The 16,170-nt window shown below is 38.9% G+C and overlaps 1 protein-coding gene across 23 annotated transcripts in view; it reads right to left on the reverse strand.

Moving 5' to 3' along the window:
• DLG2 (discs large MAGUK scaffold protein 2) overlaps positions 1–16,170 on the reverse strand; it is a 1,870,454-nt gene that overhangs the window by 57,604 nt on the left and 1,796,680 nt on the right. For all 23 annotated transcript variants that reach the window (XM_076002367.1, XM_076002386.1, XM_076002368.1 and 20 more), the window contains one exon: positions 9,496–9,571. In XM_076002367.1, coding sequence (XP_075858482.1) covers positions 9,496–9,571 — 76 coding nt within the window. The remainder of the gene's footprint in view (positions 1–9,495; positions 9,572–16,170) is intronic.

Below are 16,170 nucleotides of genomic sequence, written 5' to 3' on the forward strand. Positions count from 1 at the left end.
ACCTCTACCACAATCCTCCAAACGCTTTCCACTGTTCTCAAGACCAAGGCCCTTCATGATCTGGTTCCTGACTTTCCCTCTGCCCTATCACCTGACACTTGAAGCTTTGTACTTACGCTTTTTTTTTTTTTTTTTTTTTTTTTTTTTTTTTTTTTTTTGAGACAGAGTCTCGCTTATTGACCAGGCTAGAGTGAGTGCCGTGGCGTCAGCCTAGCTCACAGCAACCTCAAACTCCTGGGCTCAAGCGATCCTTCTGCCTCAGCCTCCCGAGTAGCTGGGACTACAGGCATGCGCCACCATGCCCGGCTAATTTTATATATATATTAGTTGGCCAATTAATTTCTTTCTATTTATAGTAGAGACGGGGTCTCGCTCTTGCTCAGGCTGGTTTCGAACTCCTGACCTCGAGCAATCCGCCCGCCTCAGCCTCCCAGAGTGCTAGGATTACAGGCGTGAGCCACCGCGCCCGGCTTGTACTTACGCTTTTGTGCTTAACTAACATTAAGCTTCTTTGGCTTCCCTGAGCACACTGCACTGTCTCCTGTCTTACATGCTATCAACTTCTGTCAACCACATTCTTTCCATCCTTTTACACCTGGTTAGATTTTATTGATCCTTCAAGGCTCATTTTGGCCATTATCTCTTTTAGGGACTTTCCTATGGACTTCAAAAGAGGCTTAAATATTCCAGGTTTGAGTTCAGATAGTATCCTGGGCTCTTTCACTCAGCACTCACCAGATTCTATTTGTTATTTGCTAACGTGTTTGTCTCCATAAAGTATTTTGTGATTCTTAAAGGCTAGAGTCATGTCTTATTCATGGTGTACTTCTACTGACTAAATCGGTACCTAGCACATGGTATGGCTTCAACAAATGTCTGTTAAATCTGAAAAGCTTAAAAAAACTAAAAATTGAAAATATCAGACAGGATGAGAACAAAATGAGCAAATGAATTTATGATGTTTCAATTTATTATATTCCTTCCAACATTAATTAAATGAAAGCTTTAGCTTAACTAGGCAATGAAAATACCATTGGATTTCAATGATATTTTTAAAATTTCACAACTTTTTCATTTTTATTTCCTCCTGGGGATGAGGTTGACCAAACACATTCAAGTATCAACATTTATACTTAAAAAAAGATTTTAAAATTTAATTGAGCTGGAGAAGAGAGAACGAACTATACAAACTAAAATATACTGCAAAAGATGAATGTGTGTGTGTATGGATAGTGGAAAGATTTTGTCCATCATAAATCACACTACATTTGGTATACAAGATTACAGATTAACTTGGTAGTTTTGGCAGCAGTATTTTTTTGGACCTAGAAAAGAGATGATGACTGAGAAATGCATATGCATAAATACATAAGGAACATGATTTATTCTCCATGCCATTCCACAGACCAGCACTTTCCTCATTAGGAATTTGACAAATAAATAGACTGTGAGGAGTATGTGAAATAATATATTAGTTCATTCAAAAATGTTCATTGAGTTCCACTGGCTTTCAGGGTTTTGACAGGACCCTCGTTACATGCATTAAAGACAGAAACTTCATTGGGAACCACTCTGAGAACCATCCGCAGAAAAACCATTAGCAATTCTTCATCAGAGAATTATCCCTGTGCTGCTCAGGTGGTTCTCATGGACGTGGGAACTCAAAGTTTGGACAAACGTGATTACCACATTTAAAAGAAAATGTCATGTATTAAAAGCTCTCCCCAGGCTGGGCTACTGATGCTGGAGAATTCCCTGGACATATCCCAATCTTGTTTTTTTATGTAAAAATGTAAACCTGGTTAAAACCACACTGCATGCATTACAGGGAAAAAAATGAAAGGGGAAAGATGAGTCAGGAATACCCATTAGGAAGCCGTTAGGGGGCATGGAATAAGGACGTGATGATAGAGACACGGGGGAGGAAGCTTTTCTGAGTCTGAACTTTGAGGGCAAAGCCTGTCTTCCCGATGCCCCATGGAGTGGGCAGAAGAAAGTAGAATGGCTTTCCTTCCATCCCTCCTCAGTGACACTCTAGGTCACCTCTGGACATTTGAGCTCTTCCCTTGGTTCTGGCCATCCCAAGACTGATTCATTAAGGAGCTTTCTTTTGAGACTTGTAGAAACTCAGAATGTCACTTGGAAGCTGTCACAAAATCAATCCCCTTAACTCACCCAGGTGAAGCAAATATAATTCCCATCTTGCTAATGAAACACTGTCAAATCGATTTTTTGATAAATGAAATAATTCCCAGTTTCTTCATCTGTAAATGACATAGTAGGAGTCAAGGGCCATATGGAAAATTCCAGAATCTATGAAGTAGAGCTGAGCTTTCTCCATACCAGCTACAGTTTGATTCAGGGAGGTTGCTCTCACCCTCTGTCACTGTAGCTTCTGCCCCGTCCCCTCTTTCACAATCAACATCGCCTCCTATTGGGAGTTCAAGGTATTGAAAAAGGAAGTAGAATATTATTGGGAGCCATTTGGATAGATGTCTAAAGATGATAATTCTCTCTGGTCTCTTTAGAAAGCTTCCTATTTTGCTTTTTTATTACCACTGTTCAAATTTTCAGAATCTCACACCCAGATTACTGTAATAGTTTTCTCAAAGGTCTCTCACTGTCAGTCTCCCTCTTTTCTAACCTTTCCTTCCCACAGTTGCCAGAATAATTTCTCAGAAGTTCACTTCTGATCATTTACTTCCCTTTGCTCTAAGAAAGATACATTGAGTAGCCAGTATGTATCAAGTGGACACCATGCTAGGTGCTGAGGGCACAAAGATGAGTAGATTTGGATCTTTGTCCAGGAGGACCTCACAGTGCAGTGACATATGATCAATGACATAGGTACATTCAGGGTGTGAGCCCAGAGAAAATCACTAGGTCTGGTTTGGTCACAGCCCTTAAAATTCTTCATTGCCTACAGGATAAAGTACAAGTTTCCTGGATAATTTAAGACATTAGAACTGACTTGAATCTAACTTTCCAGTTCTGAGTCCTTTTAGTCTCCCTCATAAGCTGTTCCTTGCATTGAAAATGAACCATGCTTTACTTCCTACCTATGCTGTATCTTACTCTTACCTTTAGCCCCTAGCTTGCAAATTTTACTAATCCATCAAGCCCCTTCAATTCAAATTTCCTCAGCTTCCAAGCCAGAATGTCCTTTTCTGAACTGAAAAGCAAGTTCTCTGTCCTTTTTCTTTGGTATCAATCACTTCCTCACTATAGGGACTCGTTCTCTTGCCCCAGAATTCGTGCTTCTCCAGGGCAGTGACCATGACTCATTTGTCTTTACAACTCCACGTTGCCTATCAAGCTGCCTTGTTTTGTCATCTAATAAAAATTTATTAAATGACTGAATAAACATGTTTACCAAGACTTTTCCTCTCATTATATTCTAGCAGCCCACAGTAGAGAAAGCAATAGCCCTGAGCTCACTTCAGAAATGTTCTCATGCAGAAATATGTACATCACTGGGAGAAACCAGCTTCCCTTTCAGGATTTAAGTTTATGTCCAAATTAGGTTTTGACAAATCTAACCACAATTCAATTTACTTTTTTATTTTTCATAAATTGCGTAAGTGTGACATAGTCTCAACAAAGACGAAAGCATGCTGTAGTAAACACATTACGGACTTTGGAATCAGTCAGACGTGCATTCAGATTTCTTCACCCCTCTAAGCCTCAGTTTCTTCAAGTCTATAAAGAGGGAATAAATGATTTCTTTTGAAGTCTTGTTGTGGTGATTAGAGATATACGTAAACTGTCTAGGTTTTTACAATGATATTTCTACTACTTGAAATAACAACCATCATCTCTATCATGTCCCAGTCTGAGGATAAATAGAACTACTTAGTTGTACCCAACCTTACTTTAGAAAGAAAGGACTTATAATTTAAGGGGACACTTCTACATTGCTGACATATAGTAAGGATATTGATAGCTCTCTCACATCCTCTCCTACATATATTTTTCTTTCTTAAATTATAGGGACTTAAAAACAAAAAGAAAACAAAGTTGAGCACAAATCACTACATAGTCATTGATTTTCAATGCAGGACAGCTTGATTCTGAAGATTATACAATTTCCTGAACCTCTCAATAAGGAATAGGATGGCTAGTTAATGATGAAATTGATGAAAAAAAGTTTGAGATTTGGAAAACTGAAATGGGTCTCAAGGAGACTCATCCAAATATTAATAGATGGCTGTTTGGAGCTCAAGGGTCTGGGTGAGTTAGAATTATCCAGGCTACTGACACAATAGTCCACTTGTCTTTGCGTGTGTAGACACACAGAATGGATAGGAAGCCTGAGCATTTCATTTGTAGCAAATGGGCACTTTCAAATGGAGAGCCTCACATCTCCTCATGTATACTCTCAAAATGCAGTAAGCTCCAAACCTCACAGCCAGGCCTTCCATACTAGCTTTCTGACCTTCTTGTCAGCCCTGTCTGCTACAGGTTCCCCCCATGACCTTCGTGCACTGGTGTCCTTGACTCACTTGTCCATACTCCAACACGCCTGCAATTTCCATTATCATGTTCATGCATTTTTCTATGTGTGCAGCAAACTCCTACTCAGACTTCAAGATCTTGTTCAAATGTCCCCTCTTTGAAGCCTTCTTTCTCACCTAAGACATAATTTGTATTGCTCTCCTTCCTCTGGGCTCCAACAAAATCTGGTGTAGGGTGAAGTAGTGCAAAGGGCAGACCTTCTGCTGTGAAAATCATCTCAATTTATACCTGATGCTCACATCTACTAACAGCATGCTCGTAGGTAAGTTAACCTTCCCGACGCTTAGTCTCTTGATTTTTAAAACGAAGACTGTTAATTCCCTATATTTATGGGGATCGTCAATGATGTTGTATTGGCAGTTTGCCTGCCTATATTTCTCTTCGTGAGCTTGTTGAAATGAGAAATCTTATTAACTTTTTTTTGCTGCATCACAAGGCATCTAGCACAGTGCCTAGTGCTTTGCAGCAATGTTATTTTAATTGATGGATAGTTCTGGAAAAGTAACTCAAGTACTGATAAGCCAATTAAAATCCAAGCTCTTCTACAAAGGGCTCTCTGGTCATTTTCATGACCGTGAATTTAATTCTTACAGCTTTTATACACACTACTAATAAGGCTCTTGTCACCACCTGCCTTCCCAGATACTAATTGATTCTAAGCTCCTCCAGGGCAGTAACCTTGGCTTTCACTCTGAACTCCTTAGGACATTTCACAGTGCTCTGTAAATGCTAGCTAATGATAGGGTTATTTAAAACACTGCATTCTTGTTCCCATTTCAGACAACTTTCCTCCTCATTTTATGCTGAATTTACCACAAGGTCTCAGACACCCAGGCCTCTGCAACAGTGACTTGTTTCTGCAGTCCTTGCCCCTGGCTCAAAGCAAGCAGCATCTCCTGACCTAGCTTTCCTAACTCCACATAGTTGCTTTCTCCTTTCTGCAGCGCATTTTCTCGTCTCTTAACAGTCTGCTTTCTGCTTCTGGGCAAGTTTTCCATTGATGTGTTTATGTAGATTTGGAAAACTTTGGTTTATTACCAATCAATGCTTGAGTAAATCTCATGGAGAATTGCTGATGGAAGGCACCTTAAAAATCAGTGAATCCAGGGCAGGGATTATGAATAGAGAACAATTCTCAATGTTGAACTAGAGATGACTTAATTGTGGCACTTTTTTTTTTCTTCTTCTTCTGAGATCCTATATGGCCTCAGAATCCTTTTCAAAATATGACTCCAGTTAGAAACTACCAATCCATCATCAGTTTACAGAGGAGATGAAACTTTTTTGATATCTGTGATATTGTTTAAAGCTTTTATTTTGTTAATAAGGCCCAATGAGCCATGCTGACTTGGTAATGAACTGAAACCAGAACCCAGATTAGTGACCCTGTTGATTTACATTTCAGGGCTTCCCTTGCCACATGAGTACCCCCCTCCTTCAATAGCCAAGTCCTAGAATTTACATTCTATTCATATCAAAATACTTAATGGTGTTTAACATATATGATCAAAAAGCATACCACATACATTTTGGCAAGACATCTGGCCTCTCATTGATGTTAGAAGCTCTTGGGGAGAAGGGCCTATGTTAAACTTTGTATCCTTCACAGCCCTAGCCCTATGTCTGGCACAGGGTAAATATTCAATAAAAATTCTTATATCTATATACATATATATATCCAACTCTATATATAAAATGGACAGATCTATCCTTAAATTCTCACCAGGAATCACCGAAAAATCCTACCATCTTGTATATAAATAGTATTTGTTTGAGAGGACTGTGTGCTATGGTGTCACATAACCTCACATTGTTTTTAGAATGACACCGTATATTGAAATAAATTTTCATTTCACTTGAATGTTTTAGGGGAAAATAAATTATTTAATTAATTTATTTTTATAATCATAAATTTATAATTTATTTTTATAATTATAAATTTATAATAATTATATTTATAATTTATTTTTATAATTTATTATTATAAATTATTATTATCACTGTGTTGTCCAGTGATACCTCTACTTAAAAATTACATAGGCAATGCTGTGGTTTGGGCCTCAAAGGCCTGAGAAATGATAGCTTTTCTTCTGGTTTTCTATGGTGACATCTATTGACCATCACTTGTGGGTCTACATGGTGCTCATTATCCATAATTGTTAGGTCAGAAAGTGAAAGAAAAGGATATGAAGAGAAAGAGAATATGAAGAGAGAAGATGGGGGAAGTTATTTTACAACACAGTAATAAGATACTAGTATTATCCTTTCAAAAATAGAATTAAAAAGCTAGGCACATATAGCTAAAATCACACTTAAGGTCTGGAGCCAGACAAAGATGTCTGCTCTTGCCATTTCTACCCCACATTGTACTGGAGGTTCTAGCTGGGGCAATCCAGCATGAAAAAGAAATAAATGTTATCTACACTGGGGATGGGGGCAGTAAAACTCTCTCTTTTTGCATGTCATGATCTTGTATACAGAACACTTTGAGGAATTCACTAAAAAAACTGTGGGTTCAACAAGGTTGTAGGATATAAGATTTATGTAAAAATAATTGTATTTCTATACATTTGCAATGAATAATCCAAAAATGAAATTAAGAAGACAATTCATATGTACAAGAATGAAGTTGGAATACTACCTTATACCATATACTAAAAATGAACTCAAAATGAATCAAACACTCAAATGTAAGAGCTAAAACTATAAAACTCTTAGAAAAAAATATGATGTAAATCTTCATAACTGCATTAGGCAATGAAATTCTTAGATATGACACCAAAAACAATTATAAAAGAAAAAAATGCACAAGTAAGACTTAACCAAAATTAAAAACTTTGTGTATCAAAGGATACTATCAAGAGAGTAAAAAGACAACCATAAAATGGGAGAAAATATTTTAAAGCATATATCTGACAAGGGATGAATAACCTGCATATATAAAGGTCTTCTACAATTCAATAATAACAACAAAACAACCAATTTAAAATGGGCAAAGGAACTGAATAGACATTTCTTCAAATAAGATACACAAATGTCCAATAAGCACATGATGTTCAATATTAATAGTCATTAGAGATATGAAAGTCAAAACCATAATGAGATACTACTTCATACCAACTAAAATGGCTATAATCAGAAAGGCAGGCTCACGCCTGTAATCCTAGCACTCTGGGAGGCCGAGGCGGGTGGACCACTCAAGGTCAGGAGTTCAAAACCAGCCTGCGCAAGAATGAGACCCCGTCTCTACTAAAAATAGAAAGAAATTAATTGGCCAACTAAAAATATATAGAAAAAATTAGCTGGGCATGGTGGTGTATGCCTATAGTCCCAGCTCCTTGGGAGGCTGAGGCAGGAGGATCACTTGAGCCCAGGAGTGTGAGGTTGCTGTGAGCTAGGCTGATGTCATGGTACTCTAGCCCGTCCCCCCCCCCCCCAAAAAAAAAAGGCGGGGCACGGTGGCTCACGCCTGTAATCCTAGCACTCTGGGAGGCCGAGGCTGGTAGATTGCTCCAGGTCAGGAGTTTGAAACCAGCCTAAGCAAGAGCAAGACCCTGTCTCTACTATAAATAGAAAGAAATTAATTGGCCAATTAATATATATAGAAAAAATTAGCCGGGCATGGTGGCACATGCCTGTAGTCCTAGCTACTTGGGAGGCTGAGGCAGCAGGATTGCTTGAGCCCAGGAGTTGGAGATTGCTGTGAGCTAGCCTGATGCCATGGCACTCACTCTAGCCTGGGCAACAAAGTGAGACTCTGTCTCAAAAAACAAATAAAAAGGAAGACATATAATAAGTATTGGTGAGGATGTGGAGAAATTGGCACCATCATACACTGCTGTGGAAATGTAAAATGGTACAACCACTTTGGAAAACAGCCTGGCAGCTCCTTAGAATGTTAAGCATACAGTTATATGACCCAGCAATTCCACTCCTAGGTGTATAATCAACGGCAATAAAAATTTGCATACAAATGTTCACAATGATGTTATCCATCATAACTTAAAATTGGAAACAACCCAAATGTCCATCAACTGATGAATGAATAAATTAAATGTGGTATTATCCACGTGATGAAATATTATTTGGCAATAAAAAATCAAATAAAAAGAAAGTATTTTAACATGGTACAAATAGATGCATCTGGAAAACATTATGTACATGAAAGAAGCAGTCACAAAAACAAAATAGTGCATGATTCTATTTACATGAAATATCCAGAATAGGCAAATCAACAGAGACAGAAAGTAGATTAGTGGTTGCCTATGGCTGGGTTGTGGGTGGGAGGATGGGGAAATGGGAAGTGATGGCACTCACTGGACACAGGATTTCTTCACGGAGTGATGAAATGTTCTAAAATTGATTGTGGTGGTTGCACAGCTCTAAATATACTAAAAGCCACACTGTATTGCATACTTTATGTGAATTTTATCTCATAAAGCTGTCATTTAAACAGATGTACATGTACATATTTGAGTGAATATTTTAATTTTGGTGATTAGATTGTATCCATTAATTCTCTTCTATGTCTGTCACAACAATCCATGTATTCACTCTAATGATCCATGTGTATATTTCCTTGAGCACTGTCTTAGCTTAATGATGTGTAACAGAATAGATATATTTTCTGATGAGCAGATGCCTTTTATGAAATCCATCTTTTTTAGAAGTTTAATTTAAAAGAAAAAAAATTAAAGAAACAAAAACACCTAAAGTGTCTTTTTTTCTTCTCCATTGCAATCTTCACATCACCTTCATCAACACATTGTTTCTGCTGCCCACTAGCAGCTTTATCCCCAGTATTGAATATATTTACTATAAATTCACTTAATCAGAAATGACATTATTATATTACATTTCTAACAGTGCTCTGCTGTCTGGTAGCTACATAATTTGTTTGCTGCTGAAAACCTAAATGTTAATTATAGTTAAATCCATGGCAACCGAGAGAACTTGATATTTCCATCATTTTGTACCTACCCCTTTTGAATCAATCACTCCAGGTTTGGCGTTAAACTTCACTGTCTTCAATCGGGCACGTTCCTTTCTTTCCACCCTAAAGCAAGTTGAAAATAAAGAATCTATCACATGACAAGGCATACATGGTTAAGTTCCTTATTAAGTTAAGAACACCTCTTCCTCCTATCCTTTAGCTCAAATAAAATGTCATCTAAAATATTCCTCTTCCTTTGTTCCATAAAAAATCTTGGGAGAAAGTCTGTAAGCTTTTAACATGTCTCTTGAAATTTCTGTGTGACATGTACTGAGAATCACAGTGTTTGGAAGGAACACAGAGGGAGAAAAAACCATATTTGTTATTTAAATGCTTAAATAAATAAATAAATCAAAATCTATTTCAAGAAATCACAGTCCATAAAGATAAACATCTAAAGTGAAAATTAAGCAGGTGTTTCCTCTTCTCCTCTTCTCACCTCTTCTTTTCTTCTTTCTTTTTCCTTTCCTTCCCCTTAAGAATACAAGTGTATTTACTTTCACTTGATAACCAAACATGTTATATATAATCTTGAATTTTTCCTTTTTCCTAATGTCCTTCTCTTGTCATCTCTGCAGATTCATTTTTCCTGCCACTTCATTCTTTTTAAAATAGTTATTGAGTGCCTGCCATGTATCAAGCAAGCAGCTGGGGAAGAAAGAAACAAAAATTCTAAAAGCATGACTGCAATGGGCTCCTACCAATATGCTCTGGGCAAGAGCAGAGGCTGATAATGTTGTACGATAAGACTGTGGATATCAACGTGGGAGCACCTATGTCACTGGGAGGGTAAAATGGAGGGGTTGAAAGAGTTGGGGTGGGCTTCTTAGAGGAACTGTCAATTTATTTGAGACTTAAAGGATGAAAAATAGCTTGTCAGTAGGAAAAGTCCAGGGGGAATTCCCACAGGAACAACATGTGCCTCCACCCAAGGATCTGAGCAAGCTAAAAGCCTGCAGGAAGATTTTGGTGCAGGGTATGTACACAATGGGGAGGTGAGCCTTGCAAGGTGGCGGGCCCCATCCACACTAAGGACTAGGGGTTTTTTCCTTGGGGAATCCTCATGAGTTATTAGAGCAGGGGAGTGATAGAACCAGATTTGCATTTTAAATAAATGACCCTGGTGGAGGTGGAAGGTAGACTGGAGGAGGGAAGGAGCAGGAGGAGGCTGGGGGCCCATTCAGAAGCTCTTGCCGCAATCCAGGCAAGAAACGATAATGAGACGGAAGAGAGGAAAGAGCTTGAGAAAGATCAGAAAAACAAAGTTGGTAGGACTTGTGCCTGCTTGAAGGCTGGGGTTGAAAAAGAGGAATCTAAATTTTATTTCCTTGATTTTTCTCAGCCTTTTCGGTTAGATATGGTCATTCCTTCTTCTAAGCCACAACAGCACTTATTTGTGTCTCTATGTCAATATCATCTTTTGATTTCTTTGCATTTATTTTTGCATTGTATGTACAAGGTTGTGTGTTTCTTGAGGGCAAACCCTGCATATCACTCAATGATACAGCAATCGATCCTCAATAAATAATTGTTGAACAAAAATAATATTCACTGCATTGATTGTTTTTTCTGAGACAGAGTCTTGCTTTGTTGCCTAGGCTAGAGTGAGTGCCGTGGGGTCACCCTAGCTCAAAGCCACCTCAAACTCCTGGGCTCAAGTGATCCTTCTGCCTCAGCCTCCCTAGTAGCTGGGACTATAGGCATTCACCACCATGCCCGGCTAATATTTTATTTCTATTTTTAGTTTACTGGCTAATTTTTTCTAGTTTTAGTAGAGATGGGGGGGGGTCTCACTCTTGTTCAGGCTGGTCTTAAACTCCTGACCTCAAGCGATCCTCCTGCCTTGGCCTCCCAGAGTGCTAGGATTACAGGCATGAGCCACGGCACCTGGCCACTGCATTGTTTTAATGTGACTTTCTGTTTAAATATGGCTAGCTCTAATTTCAAAAACAGGGAAAGAGAAGACAGAGAGAGAAAATAAAACAAAAACCTGAACCTACAGAAACTTAATGGTTTCTGAAGTCTAAGCTATTCATAGATCAATAATTAACAGCATATTCCTTTCTAACTGAGAGCTCTTTTGTGTTCCCCACAGTGAAGATTGGGGTTTCTATAGTTACAGAATGGAGTTTCAGAATATATTTATTTCAGTGTGAAAGTCGAATATCTGAGTGGAAACAGCAACGTGTTCCACCAAGAGTTTCTCCTTGCACCTGACATGTGTGAGGAGAGCAAGGAAGATTTCAGATGAGATGAGCTGCCTGGTGGTAAAATGCTCACTAAGAAAATGCCTTCTCCAAGCTCCATCCCCTCTTTTCAATTTTAATCCAAGTGCAAATCGCAACTCATATTCATCTCTTTGGATTCTTCTAAAGCTGTTCTTAGACCCCTAACTTTATTCTTGTTTCTTTGCATTAACTAGGCTAATGCTGGGAACCACTAGTTTATTCAGTGATGCCAAAATGACCATGGCATGTAGAGAATACAAGGTTATTTGATCAGGGTATGCAAATAAATCCTGCATAAAACCACAGAACTCATGCAGGTCCCAAACATACATGATAGTAGGCTGAACTCAGTATTCTACTCTAAGAACTGTTTGAACAGAACATTCTAATATATTTCCCTCTGGTTTCTAAATTTATTCTTTTCTGTTTGCTTAAGAAATATCTCTATTAGGGAAATTTTAGTGGTTCATCCCTTAAATCTTAAAAGGGTTGCAAAGAATATTAAGTCAAGACAGATGGATACACAGACACACACAAATATACATACAAACTCACCTAATATTTGCTACGGCTTATTAGCATTCATCTTCAAATAAATAATAAAAAAGGTAAAATAAAATGTTTTTGAAGTCTTACAGAGGTGAAATGATTTTGGTTTACTCAAGAAGGAAGTTGGAAAATTTAGCTTCTTATTTGGAAAATCTCACGAATAATGATAATGATAATATAAATAATAGCTGGAGCTTTCACATATTAATATAATTATTAATAAAGCCCCTTCACATTTACATCATCTAATTTGGCCCCCACAGCAGCTCAGTGATGCAGGTATTATCCATCCCATTTTATGGCTGGGGAAGCTGAGACTTGAAGCTTGCCAGATTAAAAAAGTGGTAGAAACAGAGCCTGAACATGCATTCTCCAACAGCTAACTTCCACAGCAACCCAGTTTGGGGAGCAACATTCAAGGACCCTTCTATGTATACCTTAGCAAATGGGGATTCTCAATACACATGAGATTTCTGTCCACAGCAACCCAGTTTGGGGAGCAACATTCAAGGACCCTTCCATGCATACCTTAGCAAATGGGAATTCTCAATACACATGAGATTTTGCATAGGTCAGCCACATTTCAAGCCCCATACATATCCTAAAAGTCTGGGCTGAGTATTTCACAAATGATAACCATCCCCTCCTCCTAGCACTGCCATCTCCTAATTGTCCTAAATTAAATAAACCACAATCTAATGCAAGTATATAATTACCGAGATGGTAGCATATCATAATAGGCTGACCTCAAAATTCAGAATAAATTTGCTTTTAACACTGAAATCGGCTTAACTAAATGTCTATATGCAACATTGCATCACACATATTGAATGGGTCTCTCGCCCCATACCCGCAACCGCAGTTGTGCTTTCCCATCACAGAGACCTGCCCCCATTGCTCCTTGGGGCTTCTGCAAACCTCTCTCCCTGGTAGTAGTGTCTGTGGCTTATCTTTTCGTCCTCACCTGCCTCAGCCCTTTCCTCTCTCCTATCTCTTTCTGGGATGCATGTGGCTAGTTCACTACTGAAATGAGAGTTAAGGCTAGGAAACAGGAATGATGTAGTGTTTTTTCCCTTGGGCACCAGAAGCTCAAAATCTGCAAAAAGGAAAACAGCCATCATTTGAATGGACTGTAATTATTAGAAGCTGTGCTAAGCACTTCACCTGTATGATCTATAATCCAGGGCTTAATATGGAGCTGGGCACATAGTAGGTGCTTAATAAATCTTTGTTGAATGAATGAATGAACTCTCAAAGAAGCTACTATATCTCGATCTACATGTGAAAAGGTCAGAGAGTTGAAGTGATTCGGTGAAGAACAAGTGTTTCCTATAAAAAGTCATTTACCATTTTATAACTTTTCGTCTTGGTAAGAATCTAGGTAAAATGTTAGCATCACTTTCTCTAATTGTTTTACTGAGTAAGACTCCTCCTCTCACACTTAGACTCCAGCAATTAATTAGATTGTTTAAGCAGAAATAATTCTCCCCACCCAATCCTCATCACTGACCAAAATACTGAAGACATAAACTGGATGGCAAAATTTGAGCAATCAATTCTGACACCTTGCATCTCCAGAGAACACTAAATGGTCATGCTTTATTTAACGAGTCCAACTGTCTGCCTCTCCCTCTCACCCATCTCCCATCTGGTATTTTATGGTTCCAGCCAAACACATAATGGGGTCAGGCTTGGAGCACTGGACAGTGGGAACATCATTTGTCACCGGGAGTTCCTTTACAATGCCATCCACATCAGTGGCCACAAGCTTGTGGTGAAGGTTAGGTGAGTAAACGCTTATGTAATGCCAGTCACATGCTGCCATCTGAGAGCCCAGGTGACCAGTCACTGTGGAACGATGAATCGAGACTTGGATTAAGAAACCATGGGACAAGGCCGGGCGCTGTGGCTCACGCCTGTAATCCTAGCTCTTGGGAGGCCGAGGCGGGCGGATTGCTCAAGGTCAGGAGTTCAAAACCAGCCTGAGCAAGAGCGAGACCCCGTCTCTACTATAAATAGAAAGAAATTAATTGGCCAACTGATATATATATAAAAAATTAGCCGGGCATAGTGGCGCATGCCTGTAGTCCCAGCTACCCGGGAGGCTGAGGCAGAAGGATCACTCGAGCCCAGGAGTTTGAGGTTGCTGTGAGCTAGGCTGACGCCACGGCACTCACTCTAGCCTGGGCAACAAAGCGAGACTCTGTCTCAAAAAAAAAAAGAAACCATGGGGCAAATCCCAGCTTGGCCACTCACAAACTGTGTAATCTCAGAAAACAAATTCTATGCTAAGAGCCCAAGTTTTAAAATTACACAAGCCTGGGTTTGAATTCTGCCTCTGCTACTTACTAGGTCTTTGACATAGGGCAGTCATTCAGTCTCTTAGGATCTCAGGCTTCATGTTAGTAAAATCAGAATAGTAACACAGACTTGAAAAAATGACAGTGAATATTAAATGGAATAACACAAGAAAATTGTTTAAGTGTCTGATGTATAGTACGAACTTAGTGCACAGTAGGCTGCTGCTGAGATGATTATGATAATGCTGTTCATGATGGTACTTGTCATCACTAGTCCCAATTTCCTTACCTGTAAAGGGAGGTAATACAGTACCCTTCTTCAGGTGCTCACTGCCAAGGTTAGTCCCTCCCTGCCAAGTGGGATAGAGCCATGGACTTCTCTCTTTCCCTACCAGGAGAGTCCCAAATGTGGGCCACCAGACTTGAGAGCTGTAGGCCTGAGAAGAGCCCCAAACCTTTGCAGTTGCTCATAGAGGCATCAGAAAGGCATGTGTTCAAATCCTGGCTTAGCCCCCTACTAAGTATGATTTGTAATTCTCTGACTCTCCATTTCCTTATTGGCAAGTACTTCTGCTGTGGTAGAAAGCCATCCGGTCTTGCCACCAGAGGCTGGCTGTGCATCCTTGGATAAGTTACTTGACTTCTCTGACCCTCAGTTTCTTTATGAGATTTTTATAAAAAATTCAATTAAAATTGTGTATTTGAAAGCACCTGGCGTGATATGTGGTCAGTGCAATCATCAGATGGAATTCATCCTCTGTCTGCTGCCCTTTTACTTCTCCTGGTGCCTTTACAATATAGCTCTCACTGCTCTATTCAGAGTAGCTGTGGCATAGTTACATGCTGGTCACACAAATGATGGGCACCCGGCAGTGACCCTATAACAGTGCCTGGCACACAGGTGCTGCCCAAGCAATGCTTGCTGAATTGAGTTTTGTCAGCTCTCATTTTCGTACCTTTGAGAGGCAGGACTCCATGTGAGTCAAGAGCAATTCTATAGCCTGGATTCCAATCCTGGTTCTGCCATTTACTAGATGGGCAATTTCAGGCAAATTAATTACCTCTCTGAGCCTCAACCTCCTCATTTGCAAAATGGTAATCATAATAGCATCTCACTCATAGGGTTGTAATGAGGTTTAAATAACTTAATAATTATAAAGGGTTTAGAAGAGTTTTCTAGCATGCTATGCGAATGTTTTGTTAAGCAAAATTTACTTACCATGTTACAAAAAGGAGAGGGAAGGTGATAATATTCATACTCTTTATCTTATGGTTTCACTGGGATGATTAAATGGAATAATCAGTACAGAAACATTTCTGTAAAGGGTAAAGTCATTCACTGATAGTATCCATTATGAGATTTAAAATTTTTCTAGATTTGTTCTACTAGATAAACTACACTCAGGAGATGGGCTAGAAAGGAATTAGGTATTAAAAAGTAACACCAATCTAACAAATTTCTGTAGTTTTTAAATTGCATTAAAATAAGTACATGAGGACTCTCTTTGGGGTAAGATTATCAGTGATTTTATTTTCCTATACTTTTTAAAATTTCCTACTCTTCTATAATACAATGAAAGGTGTT

Source organism: Microcebus murinus, chromosome 4 (genome assembly GCF_040939455.1).
Source record: "Microcebus murinus isolate Inina chromosome 4, M.murinus_Inina_mat1.0, whole genome shotgun sequence".
Taxonomy (NCBI): domain Eukaryota; kingdom Metazoa; phylum Chordata; class Mammalia; order Primates; family Cheirogaleidae; genus Microcebus; species Microcebus murinus.